We start from the raw sequence: 24,249 nt of genomic DNA, 5'->3' as shown, positions 1-24,249 counted from the left end.
TAATGGAAAGGTGGGAAAAACTGCATTCTGCTCACCTGAGATATGTTGGATATTGCTGGTAAATTGCGAAACAAAATCCAAGTGGCACGTTTTGCGGGGAGAATATTTGTCCGGCTTAGAACGCAGTGCATATGTAAGCGGACGGTGATCAGTGTAGATCACAAAGTGACAGCCCTCGAGTGAATGTTTGGAATGTTTCACTGTGAGGTACATTGCTAGGAGTTCATGGCCAAATATGCTGTAACATTGTTCCGCCGGCTTCAACTGTTTTGAAAAGTATGCGAGAGGTTGTAACTGTTGTTGGTGCTGCTGTTGCAACACTGCACCTACAGCTGTGCCTGATGCGTCAACAACCAGAGAAAACTGGGCCATCAGGTACAGTATGTGCAAGTAAAGATGTTGTCGCCAGTTTTGTTTTCACTTCACTTAAAGCTTTAATCTGAATCTCATTTAGTGAGATTTACTCATTTTTCTTCTTCCTGTTACGTAACAGGTCAGAAAAAGGAGCTAGGAGATCCGCACAGTGTGGAATAAAGCATCTATAATAGTTTAACCGAGGAAGTGCCTTGGCGAAGTGAAGTGGTTGAAGGTCTTGTAGAGTCTTCACCTTCTCCAGTAACAGAGATATACCGTCTGCGCTGATAATGTGGCCCAGGAAAACTAGTGACAAAGCACCGAAAACAAATTTACCAGGGTTAATCCTCAACTGGTATTGCTGAACCTGTTCGAGTAGTAGGTGGAGGTGAGTGACATGTTCCTCAGTTGAGACACTTGCCACGAGAATGTCGTCTATATAGTTATAGACGAAGTCACGCACTACTTCGTCCATGAAGCGCTGAAAAAATACTAGCTGCGTTTCTTAAACTGAAGTGCATAGTTAAAAATTCAAACGCTCCAAATGAACTTGTTACCACAGTTTTGGGTATGTCAGCCGGATTCACTGGGATCTGATGGTAAGCCTTTACTAGGTCTAATTTGAAGAAGGCCTTACAATCATGCAGAGAGGAAGCAAAGTCTTGTATATGTGAGATTGGATAACGATCAGATACTGTCATGGCATTGAGTCGTTGGTAGTTCCCAGTCGGACGCCAATCTCCATCTCATTTTGGGACCATATGCAAAGGGGAAGCCAATGGACGAAGGGCGTATTATTCCTAGCTGCAGCATATGATTGAATTCTGCCTTCACTGCCTTAAGTTTAAGACCCACATAAAGTCTCTCCATAATTCCAAGTCCAGAGAACGAGAAATTTGACCGTACATGGGGATGGGGGAGTGATTTACCGCTTGCAGTGTGATGGATGACACTGAAGGCTTCTCAGTGAGAAGTTTCAGTGGCCAGATACTGCAAGCAGCTCTGGTATCTAACAAGCAACATGTCTGTGATAAAATAGGCACGGTTGTTGTAAATATCCCGTGCTCAGCTCTCCAGACATTAGTTTCTCTGGTTCATGTAAGAACATGGCTTTTTGCATTTTCGCGCCTCAGCACCATAATGGTATAGTAAAAACATAATCCTGACATGTTTGAACGGTGGCGGTAGTGTGGAGAAGGCAAGCGGCTCTTGTAGTGGTGTCTGAGCGAATGTGACCTACCCGTATTTAGCTTCATAACCTGAGGTGCTCAATAGCATCGAGTATAGCCACAGACGTGGCATCTCGACTTGCATCCCTAGCAGTCACAGAATATGCAGAGTCTGCGGCCTGTGGGCGAGGGATGGAGGCGGTAGTAGGCCCCTTAATGAAGCCTATCACTTTATCTGCTGACGCCACTGACAATGGGATGCTTCTCGTGCCTTAACTTGTGGAGCCTCGAAAAGAAAAGCTGCTTTATAAGGGCACTGTCAGCGGGGATGTTTGCTGCTAGCTCTGTCATTCTGCGGAGCAACTCGGTTGGCATACGGCCCCCAAAAGCTCATCATGCACTAATGTCCAAAAATGTTTTTTCTGCCAACATAGACGTCTGGAGCAGAACCTCCCACGGAGGGCTGTTAGTTATCAAATCTTTGACAACTGGCATTAACAATGCAGGGAATGCACTAAAAAGTATGTGCAGTTTTCACTGCTACATGACGTTGTTTGCCGAAAAATAGAATTTAAGTTGAGCAAACCAAACTCGAACGTCGCCTGTGAAGGCAGGTAAAGTCATAGCCATTTTTTTTTGTTAGAGGAAGCAACAAAAGAGAACAAAAAAAATCAACTTTTTGAAATACAGATAGGACATTGTCAAAGGACCACGTGGGGAAAAAACGGGAAATATTTAGCACAAGACAAAAATTAGAGAGAAAATGCTTAAGAGATGAAATAGAAAAGATTTTACAGTAAAATGAAATAGAAAGATATACTTTTAAAAGGAAGGGAAATGGTAAAAGAGTTAATACTTGTGTGTGTGTGTGTATTTTTTTTTATAAATGCTTTCGAAGTCTGTCATTTACGGACTGCTATCTGATGTGTCAACTCGTGTTTTCTTCTGAGAGAATATATCAACCACGTGTGTCAAAAGATGTGGCACTGACCCCTTAAAATATATTTATGTATATATTTATTCTCAGGTTAAGAAAACGGCAAAGGTCAGGTGCAGAACAAGGAAATAGCGTCTTTTTTTTTTTTTTTTTTTCTTAAGAAGATAATGCCCTTCTCAATTTGGTAAGAAGCCTGTTCGAATCGTGTTACGCTTTTCTTGGTGAAAGTGTTTCCCGGCGTTGCTTTTCAGGGCCGAATTTTTGTTTGCTGGCTTTTCTTTACTGTATTCGGTTTTTCAAACAAAAAAAAAAAAGAAAGAAGAAGGCTCGCCATTCAGAAATGCTTGTGTATCACGTTCGGGTCACCATTTTAGGGTTTGTGCTTTTGGAGCACAACCTCAGAAAATAATTCAACACAAGCTTCTGAAACAACGAACACAACAACTTCAATAAATGTAACAAAGAAAAGGTTTATTCAGGCGAATGTTCACAGGGAGATATTATTCCTGGGTAAAAGCTGGACTCTGGTCACCTGGTGCTATCATGGTAGTTATTCCCAGTAGGAATCGTTGATACCAGATGAAATAATATAGAGATGGAGAGAGAGTGAGGAAAAGGGTTTGATCAGTTAGGCGTCTCTCTCGGTAAGGAAGAGATTTTTTCTTCAAACCGGAAGCTGTCCGATTTCATTAGGGGAGAGAAAGGATCAATGTGCCGCACGTAAAATTGGTCAATATGTGGCCAAATATCACAGGGGAGATGCATTGACTTGCAAAAGAAAAAAGTTCCAATTGTTTCTGCTCACATCGTAACGGTGTCCTGCTTTCATTTATAAAGTATTAAAATGTTATAAGTATGTTTTATAAATTGTTGTGTTCTTACATTTATTAGTCACCATACTAACAATATTACAACCAAAAAATTATATACTGTGATTTATAAGAACACCTTAATAAAAATTGTTCCCATATTTTCTGTACATTTATTAGTAACTATACTAAAAATGTTGAAACAAAAAAAATTTATACTGTGATTTTTAACACATTTTTTACAAATTGTTCCTGTATGTTCCTTACATATGAGACTAACCGTAGCCCTCGGCACAAGAGGGTCCGTGTGTGCCTGGCGTGTGGGGTGGTGGCTGATCCTGTGGTCGGGGCAGCGGAAGAAAGAGTTTCAAGATGGCGCCTGCCTGCTTTTATTAGAGACGGAATCTCGCAGGATCGCGCGAGATCTCGTGGGGATGCAAATTAGCTAGGCCATCTTGAGTAATAAAAATCGGTCCATTGGAGGTGCGAGGCAGTCGGGTTCTGACGTTCGTGGCGATCAGTACAGTGACCGTTGGGTTCCGTTTCTATTCGTGCAGTCAGCTGAGCTTTGTTAGTTACCTTCGTGCCGTGGCTGTCATTGTTTGTTAGTTTGCTGTGTGTTGCCGTGGTTCTTCAGTGAAACGCTTCGTCGCCCACGACGAGACTCCCCATCTCCCACACAAGATACTCTTACAAGCTATTTCGGCCCCCCCACTCCGAACTTGGTTTTCTTTTCTTCAATGGCGGATAGGTTCGATCTAAAGTTGATACCGGAATTCGACAGATCCGACCCGGTACTCAGCTGGGTTGAGAAGGTCGAGTTACATTGTCAGTTATCCGGCGTGAAAAATGTCGAGCGCGTGATTCCTCTGCGGCTGACCGGCGGGGCCTTCGCTGTATATCAGCAACTCAGCGCTGAGGAGAAGTGTGACTACTCGAGTATCAAGGTGGCGTTGTACAAGGCGTTCGCCACTGACCCCGCCACTGCATGGGAGCAGTTTGAGACGAGGTCTATACGCTTGGGCGAAACTGTGGACGTGTATCTCGCCGAACTTAAGAAGCTGACGGTGTTGTTCGGCGGTCTTCCCGAGAGGGCCCTAGCCTACAAATTCCTGTCAGGACTCCCCGCTGGAGCAAAGCAGCTCCTGCGAGCAACCTCTACCATGTCCTCACTACCGCTGAGTGACCTAGTGGACAGAGCCAGGACAATAATGAAGGATGACTCGACGGTACAGGAACCGGTAGTCGCCGTCGCACAGGCCCCACCAAGTGGCGAAGGACTGTCTCAGGGACCCAGCCCGCAAGGTGATGTCATCTGCTACAGATGCAACGGGCGGGGCCACATGGCAAGAAATTGTAGAAGGCGGTCAACGGCTGTTCGCTGCTACCGCTGTAACAAGACTGGGCACATGGCCCGAGACTGTGCGGGAAACAGGGACGGGGACAAGGTGCCAGTGCCGACCTCTTCCCCGAACAGAAAATAAACAAGGCGCTCCCTGTCATTCAGGTCCGAGTTAATGACACGTTATGTTCAGCCCTCCTTGATTCCGGTTGCTCCCGCACCATAGTGTGTGCGGACTTCTGTCGGGCGTGGAAAAAGAAGAACGTCAGGATAACTACCATCACTGGAAAAATACGAATGTGTTGCGGCGTGGGTGTGGTACACATTCGCACAAGAACTGGGAACTCGGCCAACGTCGAAGCGCTGGTGACACGCGAAAAGCCGCTGAGTTTCGACCTGTTGCTAGGCTACGATGCCATCAAAGCCCTGGGCGGCGTGCGCATAACGCGCGCTGGCGTTGTAGAGTTTCAGGATGGGCCCCCGGTGTGCGCAGCACTAAGAGTCGACCAGCCGGACTTCAGTGCGGAATTCGACGACCAACAGAAGGCGTGGACCGCCACTTGGAGGTGGTCAGAAGACAAGGAACCGGCCAAACTACAAAACAAAGTGGCAGAGTACCGTATGCCCGACCAGATAAGGCCTGCATACGAAAGCGAGCTCCGTGAATGGATTAAGAACGGTTGGCTGATTCCATACCCCTACGACAAACTTGGACCCCCCAAGGGCCTGATACCGCTGATGGCAGTTGCCCAACCTAACAAGTCAAAGGTGAGGCCGGTAATGGACTACCGTGAGTTGAATGCGCACGTTGATGCGTTCACAGCGGACGCCGACATCTGTGCCAGCAAGCTGCGAAAGTGGCGCCGGCAGGGGTCCAATGTGTCCCTACTGGACTTGAGAAAAGCATACTTGCAGGTCCGGATCGGCGAGGCGATGTGGCCTTTCCAGACAGTGATGTTTTCCGGGAAGAGATACTGTCTTACGCGACTCGGATTTGGGCTAAACGTAGCACCCCAGATAATGAAGGCTATCGTCAATGCCGTGTTGTCACAAGAAGAATGGATCAGAAAGGGAACATCTGCGTATATTGACGATATATACGTGAACGAAGATATCGTGTCCTCTTCGCGCGTAAGAGCCAAACTTGCCGAGTTTGGTCTAAACTGCAAGGACTCTGAGCGGCTTGAGGATGGTGCCCGCGTATTGGGCTTGAGCGTTCAAGAGGAGCGAGGGATCCTGAAGTGGAGGCGTGGAACCGCAGTTCCCGACGTACCCGACGTTTATACAAGATGTGCCGTGTTCTCCCTGTGCGGGAAACTTGTGGGGCACCTTCCAGTATGCGGATGGGTTCGTGCAGCGACAGGCATCATAAAAAGGAGGGCAAATGCGGTCACCAAAGGCTGGGACGATGAGATAACCGACGAACTATTGGTTCGAATGTTAAAGGAGACCGTCGCTAGTGTGAAAAAGAATGACCCCGCCACAGGGGACTGGTGCGTGCAGGGAGACGAACTGAGCGTGTGGGTGGACGCAAGTTCTCTAGCGATCGGTGTAGTTTTGGAGAAAGATGGGGCCGTAGTTGAGGATGCCTGCTGGCTGCGACCGGCGAATGATGCTGCCCATATCAACCTGGCAGAACTCGACGCTGTAATAAAGGGCATTAACCTGGCACTTCAATGGGAAGTGAAGAAACTGCGTGTGCACACTGACTCACTTTGCGTGCACCACTGGGTGTCGGACACACTCACGAGCAAGGCCAGGGCACGCACCAAGGCAGCCAGCGAAATGCTGATAAGACGGAGGCTCGAGACTGTGAAAAAACTGGTGACGGAGTACAACCTGTCCGTAGACGTAGTGCTCGTCACCTCGGACTACAACCTCGCCGACAAGCTCACTCGGGTACCACGGAGATGGTATGAGGCTATGAAGAAAGAAGCTAAGCCATTGTCTCTGTGTGCTGCCTCCGTCGAGGAGGACGAAATCAGGAAGATACATCACGACAGTGGGCACCCCGGAGTACAACGGACCTACTACTTTGTGAAGTTGGCTAGACCATCAATACCAAAAAGCGCAGTAAGAGCAGTGGTCAGGGAGTGCCAAACATGCCAGTCCATCGACCCCGCCCCAGCCAGATGGCGGAAAGGACAGCTGGGAGTGGACGCGACTTGGAGTCGGTTGGGTATGGATATAACCCACTACGGCAGCCAACACTTCCTCACGCTGATAGACTGCGGGCCAACGAGGTTCGCGATTTGGCGCCAATTGGCAAGGCAGGATTCCACCAGTGTCATCCACGAATTGGAATCCATATTCTACGAAAGGGGGCCGCCTGAGGAGATCCTCACGGATAACGACACGGCGTTCTGCAGCAGGGAATTTAGGCATTTTATGGACGACTGGGGGATCCGCCTTCGACACCGATGCGCGTATGTGCCGAGCGGCAACGGCATAGCGGAGCGATGCCACCGAACCGTGAAGAGGATCGCGGCCAGGAAGAAGTGTACAATCGCGGAGGCGGTTTACAGATACAACACAACGCCTAAGGACACCGTGACTGGCGGCAGTGCGCCCGCTGATGTGATTCATCACTATCACGTGCGCGTCAAGGACGTTGAAGTGTGTCTACCCGACCAACGAGAACCCCAGGGGGCGTACCAAGTGGGAGACACCGTCTGGGTGAAGCCACCCGGCGGCCGGTGCACCAGCAGCTTTTGGAGGGGGCGGGTTACCGGCGTCATCAGTGAACAGGCCATACTAGTCGATGATACTCCGCGCCACGTAAGGGATGTCCGGCCCGCTCTAAGCGCTGACCAATCGGCAAGCAGTGGAAGTAGCGAGTCATCCGACGATGAGCGATGGATCCAACCCGTGCCCCACGAACCTGGTGACTCAACTGCGAGCAGTGGAAGGAGCGAGTCATCCGACGATGAGCGATGGATCCAACCTGTGCCTCATGGACCTAATGACTCAACTGCGAGCTCTAATGCTGATGCTGATGCTTCCGATGCCACTTCTGAGAGCTCCGATGAGGAAGTCCCGGCAATATCCCTCCGCAGGAGTGCTCGAATCAAACGGCCACGTCCGCCGTGTCACGTATGTGATCTGGAGACCAGGGGGGAGTGTGAGACTAACCGTAGCCCTCGGCGCAAGAGGGTCCGTGTGTGCCTGGCGTGTGGGGTGGTGGCTGATCCTGTGGTCGGGGCAGCGGAAGAAAGAGTTTCAAGATGGCGCCTGCCTGCTTTTATTAGAGACGGAATCTCGCAGGATCGCGCGGGGATGCAAATTAGCTAGGCCATCTTGAGTAATAAAAATCGGTCCATTGGAGGTGCGAGGCAGTCGGGTTCTGACGTTCGTGGCGATCAGTACAGTGACCGTTGGGTTCCGTTTCTATTCGTGCAGTCAGCTGAGCTTTGTTAGTTACCTTCGTGCCGTGGCTGTCATTGTTTGTTGGTTTGCTGTGTGTTGCCGTGGTTCTTCAGTGAAACGCTTCGTCGCCCACGACGAGACTCCCCGTCTCCCACACAAGATACTCTTACAATACTGTGATTTATAAGAACACCTTAATAAAAATTGTTCCCATATTTTCTGTACATTTATTAGTAACTATACTAAAAATGTTGAAACAAAAAAAATTTATACTGTGATTTTTAACACATTTTTTACAAATTGTTCCTGTATGTTCCTTACATACCATACTGACATCATACTAAAAATTTTGCAACAAAAAACTATTATATACTGTGAATTTAAAACACATTGTTCCCATGTCCTCTAAATGTAAGGAGAACAAGGATACCATTTGTAATAATGGGTTTTTAAAAATTAGAGTATATATTTCTTTGTGTTGCAACATTTTTATTATTAGTCTCCATAATAAAAATGTTGCAACAAAAAGAAATATATACTCTAATTTTTAAAAACCCATTATTACAAATGGTATCCTTGTTCTCCTTACATTTATTAGTTACCATACTTTAAATGTTGCAACAAAAAAAATTATATAATGTGATTTTTAACAACACGTTCTTACAAATTGTTTCCGCGCCCACTTTACATTTATTAGTGACCATATTTAAAATGTTTTAATAAAAAAGAATTATATGGTGTAATTTTTAACAGCATCTTTTTTACATATTGTTTCGGTGCCCTCTTTTCATTAATAAGTCACCATATTTTAAATGTTGCAACAAAAAATTATGTTAATATTAACATCATCTTTTTACAAATGATAACGGTTTTGTTCTTACATTTTTTAGTCACCATACTTAGTGTTGCAACAAATAAAATTATATACTGTGCTTTTATACAAGGTCTCATTGTTCCAGTGCGATTGTTACAATTATTATTAACTAGCAGGACCCGTTAATCAGCGTTGCCTGATGGAAGCATGATACCCATCATAAAAAAATTAAACTATAGTTGTTGTTGGTGGTCACTAGGAGTGTCAGAAGTCGCCATTAAAAAAAAGGAGTGATTAATAGACTCGCTATCTTTTTAAGCTTATAACCATATAAATAATGTAATTTAAACCCTATTTTTTTGTTTCAATAAAAGGAGCAAAGACTAAACTTTAAAATAATAAAAGGTTTTATCAAAAAATATACAATATCTTTTTTAATCGGTTTTCTTTAAAGAAGATGTCACGAAATTCAGCGAATTTTAACTTAATCTAAATATAATAAATATACATAAATTAAAAAAATCACTTACCTATAAAAATACTAATCAATGGATGCTTCCATTCTTCATTTATGAGAATTTGTCCATATTTATATTTTATATTCCATGTATTTTTTAAATAAAAGAATTTTTTTTAAACAATCATTTGAAAAGACTGCCATTACGTAAGTGTGTCATTATCTTATTGAGGATGTCAATGAATTAGAAAAGACAGAACAATCGATCGGCTTTTACATAATGGAGTCTTTATTATCATTGTAAACAAAGCAAAACGTACACCGGTAAGGGATGCAACTCGAGACGGTGAAAAATCTTCTCTTTTCTCAATGACAAAACAGAAAAAAAAAAAAAGTCTAAGAATGAAAGCAGAGTCTCTAAAATATAGTGATCGGGCTTAGTTTTGTCTCTGGTGTGGAGAAGTGTTTTTGTTCTCCTTGACATCAGCTTCTAAGCTGGTGATAAGAGACTCCTCCCTGGCATATTCCTGTGATCCAATATTGCTAGGTATGAGTCAGCCTTATCTTCCATCGCTTTCCGGAAAAGGTTTTTTGCCAGTTTTACTGCAGATTCCACCTTACCATTTGCCTTGCTATTGTATGAACTCACCGGTGTATGTGTAAAACACCACTTTTTTGCAAAGGTAGAAAATTTCTGGCTACTATATGGCCCATTATCAGTTATCACCTGATCTGGTATTCCATGTCATGCAAAATGGTGTTTAAGTTTAGTTATCACTGTCTTTGCTTGTGTATTGAGATGATCGATTTCCCAAAAGTTGCTCATGTAATCAACTGTGCAGAGATAGTCTCTATCTGCAAACTTAAAGAGATCTATTCGCACTTTCGCCCAGGGTCTGTCAGGAACTTCATGGACCCTTAATGGTTGTGCTGGATTGGCTACTTCATATTTTCTACACGTGGGGCATTTTGAAATGTAGTCTCTTATGTCACTGTTCATATTTGGCCAATACAAGCATTCTTTTGCTCTTCTGCAACATCCCTCTACTCCCAGGTGTGTGGAATTTCTCTTTCAACACTCCCTTCTGTGTTAGTGAGACCACTACCCGGTTTCCTCTGAAAATTAACCCATCATTTCACTCCGCACATTAAAATATGGTCTCACCTCTGGGTCAAGATGTATTTTGTCTTCTGCCCACCTTTCCCGAATTACTTTCTGTAACTGCTGCATGCTTCTGTCTTCCTTCGTGGCTGAGCGCAATTCAAGCAGCCTTCTCTCTGTTAGAGGAATATATTCTGCCTCTTTGACATCATCTTCATCGTCCATATATTCACCGCCCAATTCATAGATATATGCTTTTGATAGCGTGTCTCCAAGGAACATTTTCTTACCTGGATAGTACAGAATGTAGCATCGTAAGCCTCTAATCGCATCAGCATGTTTTGCAGTCGTTTTGGGCATTTCACCAATTCTTTTTTCATGATCGCTTTCAGTTAGTACTGTTATCTGTCGACCAAACATATATTGGTGAAACCGTTCACATGCGTAGACTACTGCTAGTAATTCCTTCTCAATCTGTGCATAACGAGTTTCTGTGTCAGTCAGTGCACAGCTGATATAGGCTAGGGGTTGACCCTCTTGCAGTAGTGCAGCCCACATGCCCTTCTCACTTGCATCACATTGAATGACCAAAGATTTGTTGGGGTCATAGTACCTTAATACTGGTGCCTCACTCACTAACTCTTTAATTTTCCCAAAAGCCTCTTCATGAATTTGGGACCATGTCCATGGCACATCTGCCTCCACTAAATTTCTAATAGGGGCCATCACGTCAGATATGTGTGGTAGAAATTTTGCCAGGTAATTTACGAAATCCAACCAATCGCTGCACTCCCTTCACATCTGTTGGGCACGGCATCTCTTTTATGGCTCTTACCTTCCCAGGATCAGAATGTAAACCATCACTGGTAACCATGAAATATATAGACGTTTGTCAGAGGTTCAATTTTACAGCATTCAATCACAACATCCCTGCAACAGTTTCCTGAGTTTTTGGTCATGATCAATTGTTGCTTCTTCCATCGTTTTACCCTTCTCAATCACCAGAAGATCATCCGCTTTGTTAACTACCCCTTCTAAATCTGACACATTATCAAATAGGGTCTTTTGAAATATCTCCGCTGCTGGAGCAATCCCGAAAAGTAAAACTTTCCACCGGAACCTACCATACGGTGTAGAAAATGTTGTTAAGCGACTGCTGGCTTTGTCTAATTTTACATGCCAAAATCCATTTCGTAGATCCAGGGTAGAAAATACCTTGCTGTCAGCCAGTTCTGGTAGTAAATCGTCCAGTGTAGGTAACTGAAAATGTTCCCTCTTCAAAGCTTTATTCAGTGATCTATGCATATCCGTAGGCTTCCATTTTTCTTAACTATCAGTGGTAAAGCACTTACCCATGGTTTTGGCTCACTCACTGGTTCAATAATATTCTTCTTCATGTCGGTCTTGGAGAAAAACGAACGTAGATGTCAAAACGATTGGTGGAATGTCCCATGCGTGCTGCGGTGTTGGAGCGGTCTCTGTGTCCACTGACGAAGGTGTGTCTGCCAGAATCGATGTGTTGATGGTGCGTGGAAAACCGCTGGGGTTTGACTTACTTCTAGGGATCGACGCCATAAAAGCTCTGGGCGGTGTCGTTGTTAACCCTAACGGATCAGTGCAGCTGGGTGACAGGAAAAATATTAAAGGCGCAGCCATTTCTCTTAATGAACCAGATTTCACCGCCACCTTTGATCATCAAAACCGAACGTGGACCGCATCATGGAAGTGGACTGAGGACCACCCCCCTGAAAGACTACACAATCGAGTGTCAGAATACCCAGTGCCAGCAGAAATCCGTGAAGAATACACGCAGGAGCTCCGCACCTGGATAGATAATGGTTGGCTCGTGCCGTACCCAGAGGATAAATTGGGACCTCCCAAAGGCCTAATTCCCCTGATGGCTGTGATGCAGCAGAACAAAGCCAAAGTGCACCCGGTAATGGACTACCAGGAGCTAAATCATTACGTAGACGCGTTTACGGCCAACACAGATGTTTGTGCGGCTAAGCTGTGCAAATGGAGACAAAAAGGTGCTAACGTGTCTCTACTGGAACTCAGGAGAGCATACCTACAAGTCCGGGTCCATGAGACACTGTGGCCATACCAGACTGTGGAAATCGATGGGAAAAAATATTGCCTGACCTGTCTGGGATTCGGTTTGAATGTGGCTCCCCTGATCATGAGAGCAATTGTCAGCAAAGTACTGTCTCAGGAAGAAGTTGTAAGCCGTGCAGCATCTGCTTACATTGATGACATTTTTGTCAACGAGGACGTGGTGCCCACGACCCATGTAAGAGAACACCTAGCGCAGTTCGGGTTGGAGTGCAAGAACCCAGAGCGGTTGAAGGACGGTGCACGGGTGTTGGGATTGGCGGTCTGGATGGAACATAGTGAACTACGGTGGAAGCGAGGAAATGCAATTCCAGTGGCTCCCAGCATTGTTACGCGACGAACAATGTTTTCTCTGTGTGGTCGACTTGTCGGGCACTTTCCGGTGTGTGGTTGGCTTCGTGTGGCTTGTGGAATACTTAGAAGGAGAGTAAGTTCGGTAACGAAGGGCTGGGATGATGAAGCAAGGGATGCTGTTCTGCATCGTATGATGTTCGAAACCTTGGAATCTGTGCAGCGGAACGATCCGGTCCAGGGAAATTGGTGTGTGGATGGCAAAGAGCTGAATGTATGGGTTGATGCTAGCTCCCTAGCAATTGGAGCAGCCTTGGAGATGCGCGAAACTGTGTTGGAGGATGCATGTCGGCTGTGACCTGAAGGTGACTCGCAACATATCAACTTAGCCGAGCTGGATGCCGTATTGAAAGGTATCCATTTGGCTCTACAGTAGCAGAGCAAAGTACTACACAGAAAGACGGATTCTGTCTGCGTATACCATTGGGTCTCAGACACGGTAACTGGAAAGGCGCGAGTACGCACCAAAGCAGCAAGCGAGATGCTTATTAGGAGGTGACTAAGCACTCTAAAGGAGCTCGTGAAAGAGTACGGGCTGACAGTGGACGTGACGCTGGTTCCATCAGCACGAAACATTGCTGACCGATTGACACGAGTACCACAGACATGGTTTGAGGCAATGAAAAAGAAAAACGGGGTTGACCCGGTGATAGGCGTGGTTCACACAGACGAGCTGGATGAGAGTCAAATCATGGCTATTCACAAAGGTAGTGGACATCCAGGGGTGCGATGCACTACCTACTTTGTCAGGAGAAGTTGCCCAACCACGACAAAAGCAACCGTTAAAACGGCCATACGGAGATGTGAGGAATGTCAGTCCATTGACCCAGCGCCAGTCAGGTGGGAAAAGGGAAAGCTGGAAGTTAACGAGAATTGGCAAAGAATTGGAATGGATATCACACATTATGGCACCTTCCATTTTTTAACTCTAACAGACTGTGGTCCATCGTGTTTCTCCACTTGGAGGAAATTGGCAAGGCAGGACTCGGCAAGCGTGATCCATCAGTTGGAAACAGTGTTCCTCGAGCGTGGCTCGCCGCATGAAATCCTTTTAGACAATGACATGGCTTTCTGCAGCAACGCATTCCAAACATTTGCACAGAAATGGGGAGTTCACTTGCGATTCCGTTGTGCGTCCAGTGAAACGAATAGCGGCTAGAATGCGCTGTCCCATACAGGAAGCTGTCTACTGGTATAACATCACACCAAGAGACGACACATCTCCCTTCACTGCACCTGCCAACAGGATTTATCGATACGAAGTTCGAATAAAGGAGACCAATCTCGCAACTGCGTCCGCAGATCGCAAGGACAGCTCTTACCAGATTGGAGATCGCGTGTGAGTGAAAAGACCGCAAAATCGATGCATCACGAGGTTCGGCAAGGGTGGGGTGACCAAGGTAATCAGCCCTCAATCTATTTTGGTGGACGGTGTGCCTCGCCATGTGAAAGATCTGCGCCCTCACCATTATGTTGTTACATCGGAGGAAGAGGAAGACAGTACAATGTTTTCTGAACGAGCAGAGAGTATAATGCAGGACGATGGAGAGCCATATAATGCACATACTGAAGAAGCAGAAGAGGGATCACCCGTCTTGCCTTTACGAAGGAGTACCTGACAAAGACGGATACTGCCCCCCTGTCCTGATTGTGAAACACCACCTATGGAACAGGCTGGCGGCAATAACGGTGGTAATGGGGAAGATGACAAGGAGGAAGTGCTGCCTCCGGTTCTTTGAAGAAGTACCCGACAAAGACGACTGCCCCCCTGCCCCGTTTGTGATCATGAGATCAGGGGGGAGTGTAGCAGAATTAGCAGTAACCAAAATGAGAAATAGAGAGCTTACCTCGGATACCTCTGTTTTGGGCTGAGCGAAAGAGAAAGTTCCAAGATGGCGTCCATGGGCTTTTATTAGCGTTTACCCAATGTGATTATCGTTGAATCACGTCTGCTTTCACGCGATTATGCAAATATGTCGTTCCCAGCCGCTATAAAGGCAGGACACTGGAAAGGAGAGGGAGCGTTCTGCAGATTGTGTGTAGGTGATTCTGGCAAGTAGATTGTGCTTGTCTGCGAGAAGTGAGTTTTTGTTCCGTCTATTTTTAGTTGTATATTTTTTTTTTTTTGTTTTGCCTACTACATTTTTGTTTCACTGTAGTAAACTTTCAATGCGTCGTCTCCCAATATATGAAGCAAAAGTGCCCTTTGATATTGTAATGTTTCGTCAAATACATAATAATGGCGTAGTTATACCATTTCAGTTTAAACAACTTCCAATTCGCCACTAAATTGTCTTCCATACATGGGGGCGCCGGGGGCCTTATGCTAGTCACTGGTCTGTTTGTTTCTTCCATGTCCGCTTCCGACATTTTTTTTTTTGTCCACGTGACGTACGTAAAAATTACAATTCGAAACAAGAACAATAAAGTTACTTATCTGTTTCTTCAAATAACTTTCTGCTTATTCTTTTCTACATCTTACTTGGACATCTTTCCATCCCACTGCTGTCAATAGATTAGAAAAGACAGAACGATCAATCGTCTTTTACATAATGGCGTCTTTATTATCATTGTAAACAAAGCAAAACGTACACCGGTAAGTGACGCAACTCGAGACGGTGAAAACTCTTATTAGCCGGTGTTAGCAAGACGGTGTTTTCTTGTGTTTCGTCCTGTTTTTAAATACGGATGGATAAAAGGGCTATAAAACGTAAAAACAACACATGCACATAAGCCGTGAAGCCTTGTGCGTGAAATATGTGTTACCATAACTACAATATGTGTTACCATAATTTTTCTTATCAGTTTTTTCCTTTAAAAAAAAATCATTCGACGATTTTTCGAATTTTTTTTTTCTTCTCTCAAAGAAATACATGAGTTTTTATTTAATATATTTTATTTCTTTTTTATGGAGTGAATTTTTTTTAAATATCTAAAAAAAAGACATTAAATTAAATAGAAATGAAATTGTCGTAATTGTACGAAATTTTCTGGAAAATATAAAAAGATTATAAGGTTTCACTTAAAACAAAAAATTTAACGTGTTTAAGGTTTTAAACTTTGGACTTCACGGGTAAATTTGCAAATAACTATTCTTTCTTTTTTTAAAGTTAGTTTATTTTATTTATTGAGCTTTTATCTTTAATTTGTGATATATGCATTTCAGGTGAGAAAATTAATTATGTTCATTTTAATAGACATTTCAAAATGGGGGGGAGGTGAATTAAAAAAAAACGCTTGTCTAGAATATTATATTCAGTTTATTGGAAAGAGCATAAAATTTCATATTGAACCTGAAAATATCGTAAAAATTGAACCATTAAAAAAATTTTGATAGATTTTTAAATTTTAAAAATTGAAAAAAATTTAACTCGTAAAATTAAATTGATTTCATTACGTAAAAAATACGGCTGTATGAACGCGCGCAGGCACTTTGTAAACTGTTTTTTCTTTTTAATAAAAAATAATATTTCTATTATTTTTTAAACAACTTTACTAGTTTATTTTGGAAGTATATTCCATAAAGAAAATAAACAACCCACTTTAAAAAAGAGAAATTACGAGTTTTTTTTATATTTTGTTCGCAGTTTTGTGTTAGGGGTGTCAAAAATTCCCAAAAACTTCTGACCCACTTAGGTGGTCACTGCCGTCCCTGGCCAATTGCGGACAGTAGCGGCCATAGCGGTCGTGACTGAAATATAAAAAAAGCAAGTAAGGGAATGTGTAAATGCGGAGGTGGAGCTAATATAAAAATTTACCCCCTCTCCTATAAAGTAAAAACAAGTTTAAAAAAATATACATATAAAGTTAACGTGTGTGCAGTAGCAAAAGTGGTAAAACACAACTTTCTGTAGCCAATGTAATTTATGTTAAAACTAAAGCCTAGTAAATCGAAAAGCAACCAACAAAAAATGAAATTAAAAAGATTCTTGATAAACGATAGCGGAGTTTTCAATAAAATTGATTAATAAATTTATTTAGTGATTACTTTCTCTCTTAATGATTGATTTTAGAATTTTGAAGTAAAAATTAAAAAAATTAAAAATGAGTTAACGAGAGATTGTTAGCACATGGCATCTCTCGCGCCAAAAATATATTTCGCTTTTAATTTATTAGTTAATTTTTGCAAAATTTGACAGGACGACAATAAATGTTGATAATTGATAAAATCATAATTTTAAATAACGCATGAGTGCATTTGGTATGAGAGAAAACGAAAACATAACAACAAAAAACTATCATAATTAAAAAACCAAAACAAAAAAGTAACGCTCCCAGTTTTTAATTTTTTTGTTTTGTTTTTTATTATTGTTTTTATGACTCCAAAAAACATCGTTAAAATAAGAACCAAAAAAATTGTAATTAACTTTGTATGAATATAATAAACGCTTTAAAATAAGTGAAACCACTAAGAACTTAGCCAGAGAAAACGGACAATCGATTTTATTTAAAAAAAAAAAAAAAAAACATTAAACAAATAAAAATATTTTTTTTAAATATTATGGGGGGAGGGAGGGCTATAGTCTATTTTAAAAAACAATATCTCCTTCAAGAACGATCATAAAATGTGTTTTCAATCGATATTTATTCAATAAGGGACCAGTTTTCCTACCTAGCGAAAGGGGACGAGTTTTCCGGAGACGAGTTTTCCGGAGACGAGTTTTCCCGGGACGAGTTTTCCTAAATTCGTTTTAACCACCCTCTCTAAATTATATTTTTAAAAATATTAAAATTTGGGTTTGTACTGTACACATAGATTCGAAAAAGTAGTTAAATAAACAAATATATAACAAATAAATGTTATCAAAGGCAAGATAAGTTGGGTTACCCGATAAGTTACTTTTCTACCAAACTGGATATAATTCTCGTGTTTTTATTCAATTTAACATGTTTATTGAGCTCGAAAAGCATACAGTGTTTACCGATGTATTGGAAAATTTAAAATGGCGGCCGACTCTCTCTTTAACACGGTAAGTTCGGAAAAAGGTGTAATAAATCATAAACTAGACAAAATACTGTTAGAAATTTGCTCAATATATATTACCGTGACATAACTTGATATATATTCGGTGTTTTTTTTTTAATAGTATTTTGTCTAGTTTATTATTTATAACACCTTTTCCCGAACTTACCGTGTTAAAGAGAGAGTCGGCCACCATTTTGAATTTTCCAATACATCGGTAAACACTGTATGCTTTTTGAGCTGAATAAACATGTTAAATTGAATGAAAACACGAAAATTATATCCAGTTTGGTAGAAAAGTAATTTATCTTGCCTTTGATAACATTTATTTGTTATATATTTGTTTTTTGACAACTTTTTCGAATCTATGTGTACAGTAATACAAACCCGAAAATTGATTAATAAATTTATTTAGTGATTACTTTTTCTCTTAATGATTGATTTTAGAATTTTGAAGTAAAAATTTAAAAATTAATTAACGAGAGATTGTTAGCACCCCTCGCGCCAGAAAAATATTTCGTTTTTAATTTATTAGTTAATTTTTGCAAAATTTGACAGGACGACAATAAATGTTGATAATTGATAAAATTATAATTTTAAATAACGCATGAGTGCATTTTGTATGAGAGAAAACAAAAACATAACAACAAAAAAACTATCATAATTAAAAAACCAAAACAAAAAGCAACGAAAAATCGAATCGCTGCCTATTTTTAAATTTTTTGGTTTTGTTTTTAATTATTGTTTTTATGACTCCAAAAAACATCGTTAAAATAAGAACAAAAAAATTTGTAATTAACTTTGTATGAACATAATAAACGCTTTAATATAAGTGAAACCACTAAGAACTTAGCCAGTTAGGTAGAAAACGGACACTTAGAAAATCGATTTTATTTAAAAAAAAAAAAAAAAAAAAAAAAAATGAAACAAGTAAAAGTATTTTTTAAAAATATTAGGGGGGGGGCTATAATCTATTTTAAAAAATAATATCTCCTTCAAGAATGATCATAAAATGTGTTTTCAATCGATATTTATTCAATAAGGGACCAGTTTTCCTATCTAGCGAAAGGGGACCAGTTTTCCCGAGACGAGTTTTCCCGAGACGAGTTTTCCGGGCACCATTCTTTAGAGTTGCCCAAATTTTGGCTTTATTAATTGCTGGCAGCCACTTCGTCAGCGTGATTTATTTGTAATTACAATTCCGTTAGGAATAATATAGGCAGTTTTCGCCATCTTAGCATTTGCGGATAATTATACTGATGCTATTTTATTTAAAAATAGTGGGAGAGGGAAAGGGTTTAATCCCCCCCCCCCCGAGGTTTTTATTTGTGATTAAATAATTCCGTTTTGGAATATTTGGCGGTTTTCGCCATCTTAATATTGCAGATAATTATATCTGTTATTTTATTAATAAAAATGGCAGGATGGAAGGGTTTTATTCACCCACCCCCACCTTTACGCACCGTTTGTATCATTCGGGAATTTCAATTCAGTTATTGTGTAGCTTGAAGTATTCCTTAGAGCATTTGCCCTAAATTTGGGGTCGATTAATTGCTGGTGGCCATTTCGTTAGCGTGTTTATTTGTGATTACATAATTCCGTTTTGGAATAATATTGCGGGTTTCGCTACCTTAATATTTGATGTGTAGAAGTGGTGAAAAGTTCCCTTCTCTGAATACTATTATATCCCATGTGTTTGAAATTATGAAATATTATTAGCAGCCCGCTCAATGTTCGGTGGGATATTTGCGCGCCAAAAATTGGCACCTTATTCATCTAAGATGAAACCCAATATGGCATCTTTTTCCCCACGTGAGGTGAAGGCCACTTTATTTAGTAAGCTGCCTACATGGGCGTGAACTTATCTGCTAAATTATTGGATTTATTGCTGGGATTCAGGAAAAACGAATAGATCCTTCTAGGTGATATAAGGAAGACCTTCTTACAAATTCACCTTAAATCGGAAGAGGATAAAAACAGATTTCGTTTTTTTCCTTAAAAAAGATTACAAATTATGTACTTACTGGTACAAAACAATAATATTTGGGTTCAATGCTAGCCCCTGCATTCTGAACTTCATTTTGAAATTCCATGCGGAAAAATATGCAAAAGATGCAGCATCGCATGCTATTTCCAACAATTTTTACGTGGATAATCTTGTCATCACAAGTTGTGATGGAGAGTCCCTACTTTCTATTTATAATGATGTTCATAGCAGATTGATAGAGGCAGGATTCGATTTACGATCCTGCAATTCTAACTGTTCTAAGATACAAGATAAAATGTTGGAGGATGAAACTATTTCTACTCCCTTCCCAGCCTTTGAGAAGGTATTGGGTTACTTATATGATCCTGTTTGGGGCACGTTCAAACTTTCTCCCGCCTTAGTGGAGCCTGAGGTTAATACCAAACGGGGGATTCTTTCGCAAATATCAGGAGTGTATAACCCTTTGTCTATGCTTCTCCCCGTCATACAAGGGAAGATCACTGTCAGCTCGATCTGGAAAAGCAAGTTGTTGTGGGGTGAGCGGATACCCGAAGAGCTCAATAAGCTGTGGCAAACCCATGCCACGGATTTAAATGACTTGGAGAAGTTTGAATTTCCCAGGCGTGTACTGGAAGGGTTTTATTCACCCACCCCCACCTTTACGCACCGTTTGTATCATTCGGGAATTTCAATGTCAGAAAATCAGTCTGTCGAATTTATTTGTTTCTGTGACGCATCGAAAAACGCGTACGGATTCACCCTGTATGCAAAACAGAAGCGAATTGTTCTCTGTTGTCCACGAAGGCCAGAGTGGCCCCAATTAAGAGGAAGTCACTTCCCACTTTAGAACTATTGGCTATGTTTTTAGCCCTTAAGGTAGCCCCTCAAGTTTGTGGTGCTCTGGGGCCCCTTAACATTGATAATTTTTTCCTGATGTCAGATTTCCAAGTTGCCCTCTCGTGGGTCCTAAACGGTAAAGGATCCAAGAAAAATATATTCATTGAATGAATCAGAGATCAAAAAATTTTCAGAAGATATTAATATTAAATTTGACGTTCTACCGAAATTAAAATATGTTTCTTCATCGGAAAATCCGGCAGATCTTTTAACTAGAGGTTATCAATACTTCTAAATTTTCCCAGTTATTCAGTTTCTGGATGTATAGCCCGGAATGGCTCAATAGAGAATGACATTGATTGGCCAATCTCACCTTTACCTTATCTAAACGAAACTAATAAAAAAATTGTATCATGTTTGTACTCTCAGGAGACACGTTCTCCTGAAAATACCTTCCCGTAGGATATTACAAGGTATTCCAGCTTATCTAAGGCAATCAGCGTCTTAGAAAAAGTGTTGAAATTTTACTGTAGTGCAGACAATTTTAATAGGGCCAAATTATTGCTATTTGCTAATATGCAAATGGAGGCTTTCCCTCAGGAATTAGGTTACTTGAAACAACTTTCCGGTAAAGTGCCTCCCCTTAGGGTAACTGCCTTAGGGTTATTCCTTGATAAAGATGGGTTAATTAGAACCAGAGAAAGGATACAGTATTCTGATATTCTGCTTTCGAGGTCAAGTTTCCCCTTTTGCTGGGAAAAAAATCATTATTTAACAAAACTGGCGATTAAGGAAGATCATCTTAACTGTTGCCACATAGGGGTTGATTCAACCCTCAGTAAGTTAAGGCTGTCTGGGGTTTGGATCCCTCAGGGAAGACAAGCCATAAAAACCTTTGTGTGTACTTGCACCGTATGTAAAAAAAAAAAATTCTCTGCCTTGTAAGACACCTGCAGGGTCAGTATTGCCTGCTCATAGGGTGAACTTTGTCCGCCCATTCAAACAAGTCGGTTTGGATTTCACCGGTCAATTTTCTATAAAAGTTGGAGGGGTAGAAGTTAAAATGTACATATTACTCTTTACATGCATGAGCTTGTGTGCAATTCACTTGGAATTATTGCCGGATATGAGCACCCGCTCTTTCATGCTGGCCTTTGTGAGGTTTACCAATTTATTTTGTACCCCTACGCATGTATATTCCGATAACGCGAAATCCTTTGTTGCGTCCAGAATATTGTTATCGAATGTGCTCGAATTGGACGAGTTGAAGGAACAATTTAAATATATACATATCGTCCATCGAACAATTTCCCTTTACTCTGCCTGACAGGGGGAAGCCTGGGAGAGACTAATTAAAACTTTCAAACAATGTTTGAATAAACTGTTGGGCAGAAGAAAGTTGGATTATTTTGAATTTCTTACTGCACTTTCTGATGTGCAAAAGACAATAAATGACAGACCTCTCACTTATATTGCTTCTACCGACAAAGACTTTAGTATTTTAACTCCGAATCATTTTCTTCAAACATGCTGAATTATGTCCTGACCCTCCAAATAGACCTGCCTTATTACATTCCCTCGAAATGAGGAATAAATTTGTTGAAAAATTCAATCGTACCTAGTATAATGATTACCTCTTGTCATTAAGAGAAGTCGATGCCAAAATCGAGAGAAATTGTGCCCCCAAGTTGGAGAGATAGTACTTATTAAGACTCCCAACAAAACTAGACAATTTTGGAATCTTGGTAAAATAATCAAATTAATTACTGACAATAATGTTCGTTCTGCGGTTGTTCTTAAGGATGGGTGCGAACAGGTCCATTCCTTAAAAAAAAACTTGTGCGGTTGGAAATTAAGGGTAATGATGATATTGCATCAACTGAGTTTATAGGAGAAGGAGGTACCTTTTTCTGTTCAACCTGTTCTGTTCCTAATGATGGAACATCGCCAATGGTGTGGGGTGTGCTGCGATTCCTGGTACCATTTCAGCTGCGTTAATCGGCAAGATACCTTAGGGGAGTGGCTTTGTTCTAAGTGTAAGGATGAATCTCCTCAGGTTGGTCCATATAGTGGAAATTAGCTTATGTCTGGATGCATGAGAAGTTTGAAGTTTAAGCTGAAAACTGACGACAGATAGTGGCACACATATATTGGTATTAAAAAAAAAAGAAATTTTTTTAATGGATTACAGTTGTAATTAAATTATATTGGGAAAAAGTAATGATTACCCATTACTTATTCCTCTCCTCCTTGGCAGTGTAATATTGAGAAAGTTTAACTGAATTGAGTTATAATTAGTGGTGGGACGATTAATCGGAATCGGAATCGTTAATCGTAAGAATCGTGTATTTTGGGAGGTATCGGAATCGCATCGTTAAAAAATACCTTAATTTTCCGATTCCTTCATTACGATTCTTTTAGTCTGATGTTGAAAAAAAGAAAAAAAATTCCTGATATTTCTAACCGCAAGAGAGAAATAAAAAGAAACCAAAGAAATTCATTATTAACAGGGCAATGCTTAGCGCCCCTCCCTTACAAGGTTCATTCATTCAGATCTATTGTAATCAAAACTACAAAAGAGTTAACTTGAAAAGAAGTATGCAGGGCTCTACATTGCGAGTAAAAAAAAAAAAAAAAAAAAAAAACGCTTATCTTTTTGGCGATTGTTTTTTTTACTGACAAATCTTCTAATACTGAATGAAAATTCTTTTTCAACTTATATTTTCTTAAAATAAAACGAGCAAAGTCAAATTATTTAAACAGTAAAAGGTTTAATATAACAATGTACTTGTTTTTCTTTTTTTAAAAGAAGGCTTTTGAAAGAAATATCTCTAAAATGAAATTGATCACGTTGTATTATTTCGCAAAGTTTTGACAGTAGTCTGTTTCTTTTGAAGTTTCAAAAAAATCGACCCCATACCTATCTCTTCCAAACCTAAAGTTATTAAATAACCCCTTCGTTAATTTAAGGGTAATTAATTCAATTCAGTCAAGTTTTTTTTTTTTTAATTTCATTGAAATAAAATCCATTATTTTTTTTTCTCCAGAAAGATAAAACCCTGAATTTGATTATATTAAAAGCAGAATAGGGTTTGTATTACTGTACACATAGATTCAAAAAAGTTGTCAAAAAACAAATATATAACAAACAAATATTATCAAAGGCAAGATAAGTTACTTTTCTACCAAACTGGATACATTTTTTTTTGTTTTTATTCAATGTAACATGTTTATTCAGCTCGAAAAACATGCAGTGTTTACCGATGTATTGGAAAATTCAAAATGGCGCCCGACACTCTCTTTAACATGGTAAGTTCGGGAAAAGGTGTTATAAATAATAAACTAGACAAAATACTATTAAAAAAAACACCGAATATATATCAAAATATGTCACGGTAACATATATTGAGCGAGTTTCTAGCAGTATTTTGTATAGTTTATTATTTATAACATCTTTTCCCAAACTTACCGTGTTAAAGAGAGTGTCGGGCGCCATTTTGAATTTTCCAATACATCGGTAAACACTGTATGCTTTTCGAGCTGAATAAACATGTTACATTGAATAAAAACCCGAAAAATATATCCAGTTAGGTAGAAAAATAACTTATCTTGCCTTTGATAACATTTATTTGTTATATATTTGTTTTTT

General features: G+C 40.8%; 2 protein-coding genes across 6 annotated transcripts in view; both read left to right on the top strand.

Annotated features, from left to right (window-relative positions):
• LOC145297671 (A disintegrin and metalloproteinase with thrombospondin motifs 3-like) overlaps window positions 1-24,249 on the top strand; it is a 1,581,225-nt gene that overhangs the window by 652,954 nt on the left and 904,022 nt on the right. The gene's annotated exons all lie outside the window — the stretch shown is intronic.
• The window catches only part of LOC145297670 (uncharacterized), a 247,201-nt gene continuing 226,757 nt past the window's right edge, over window positions 3,806-24,249 (top strand). Inside the window, exon 1 of the mRNA XM_080143849.1 lies at window positions 3,806-8,153. Coding sequence (XP_079999975.1) covers window positions 4,909-7,902 — 2,994 coding nt within the window. The 5' untranslated portion in view covers window positions 3,806-4,908 and the 3' untranslated portion in view covers window positions 7,903-8,153. The remainder of the gene's footprint in view (window positions 8,154-24,249) is intronic.

Source organism: Euprymna scolopes, chromosome 18, assembly GCF_053919585.1.
Source record: "Euprymna scolopes isolate OS-2025 chromosome 18, ASM5391958v1, whole genome shotgun sequence".
NCBI lineage: Eukaryota > Metazoa > Mollusca > Cephalopoda > Sepiida > Sepiolidae > Euprymna > Euprymna scolopes.
Note: the sequence above shows the minus strand (reverse complement) of the source record. Positions and strands in the feature narration are given on the sequence as shown.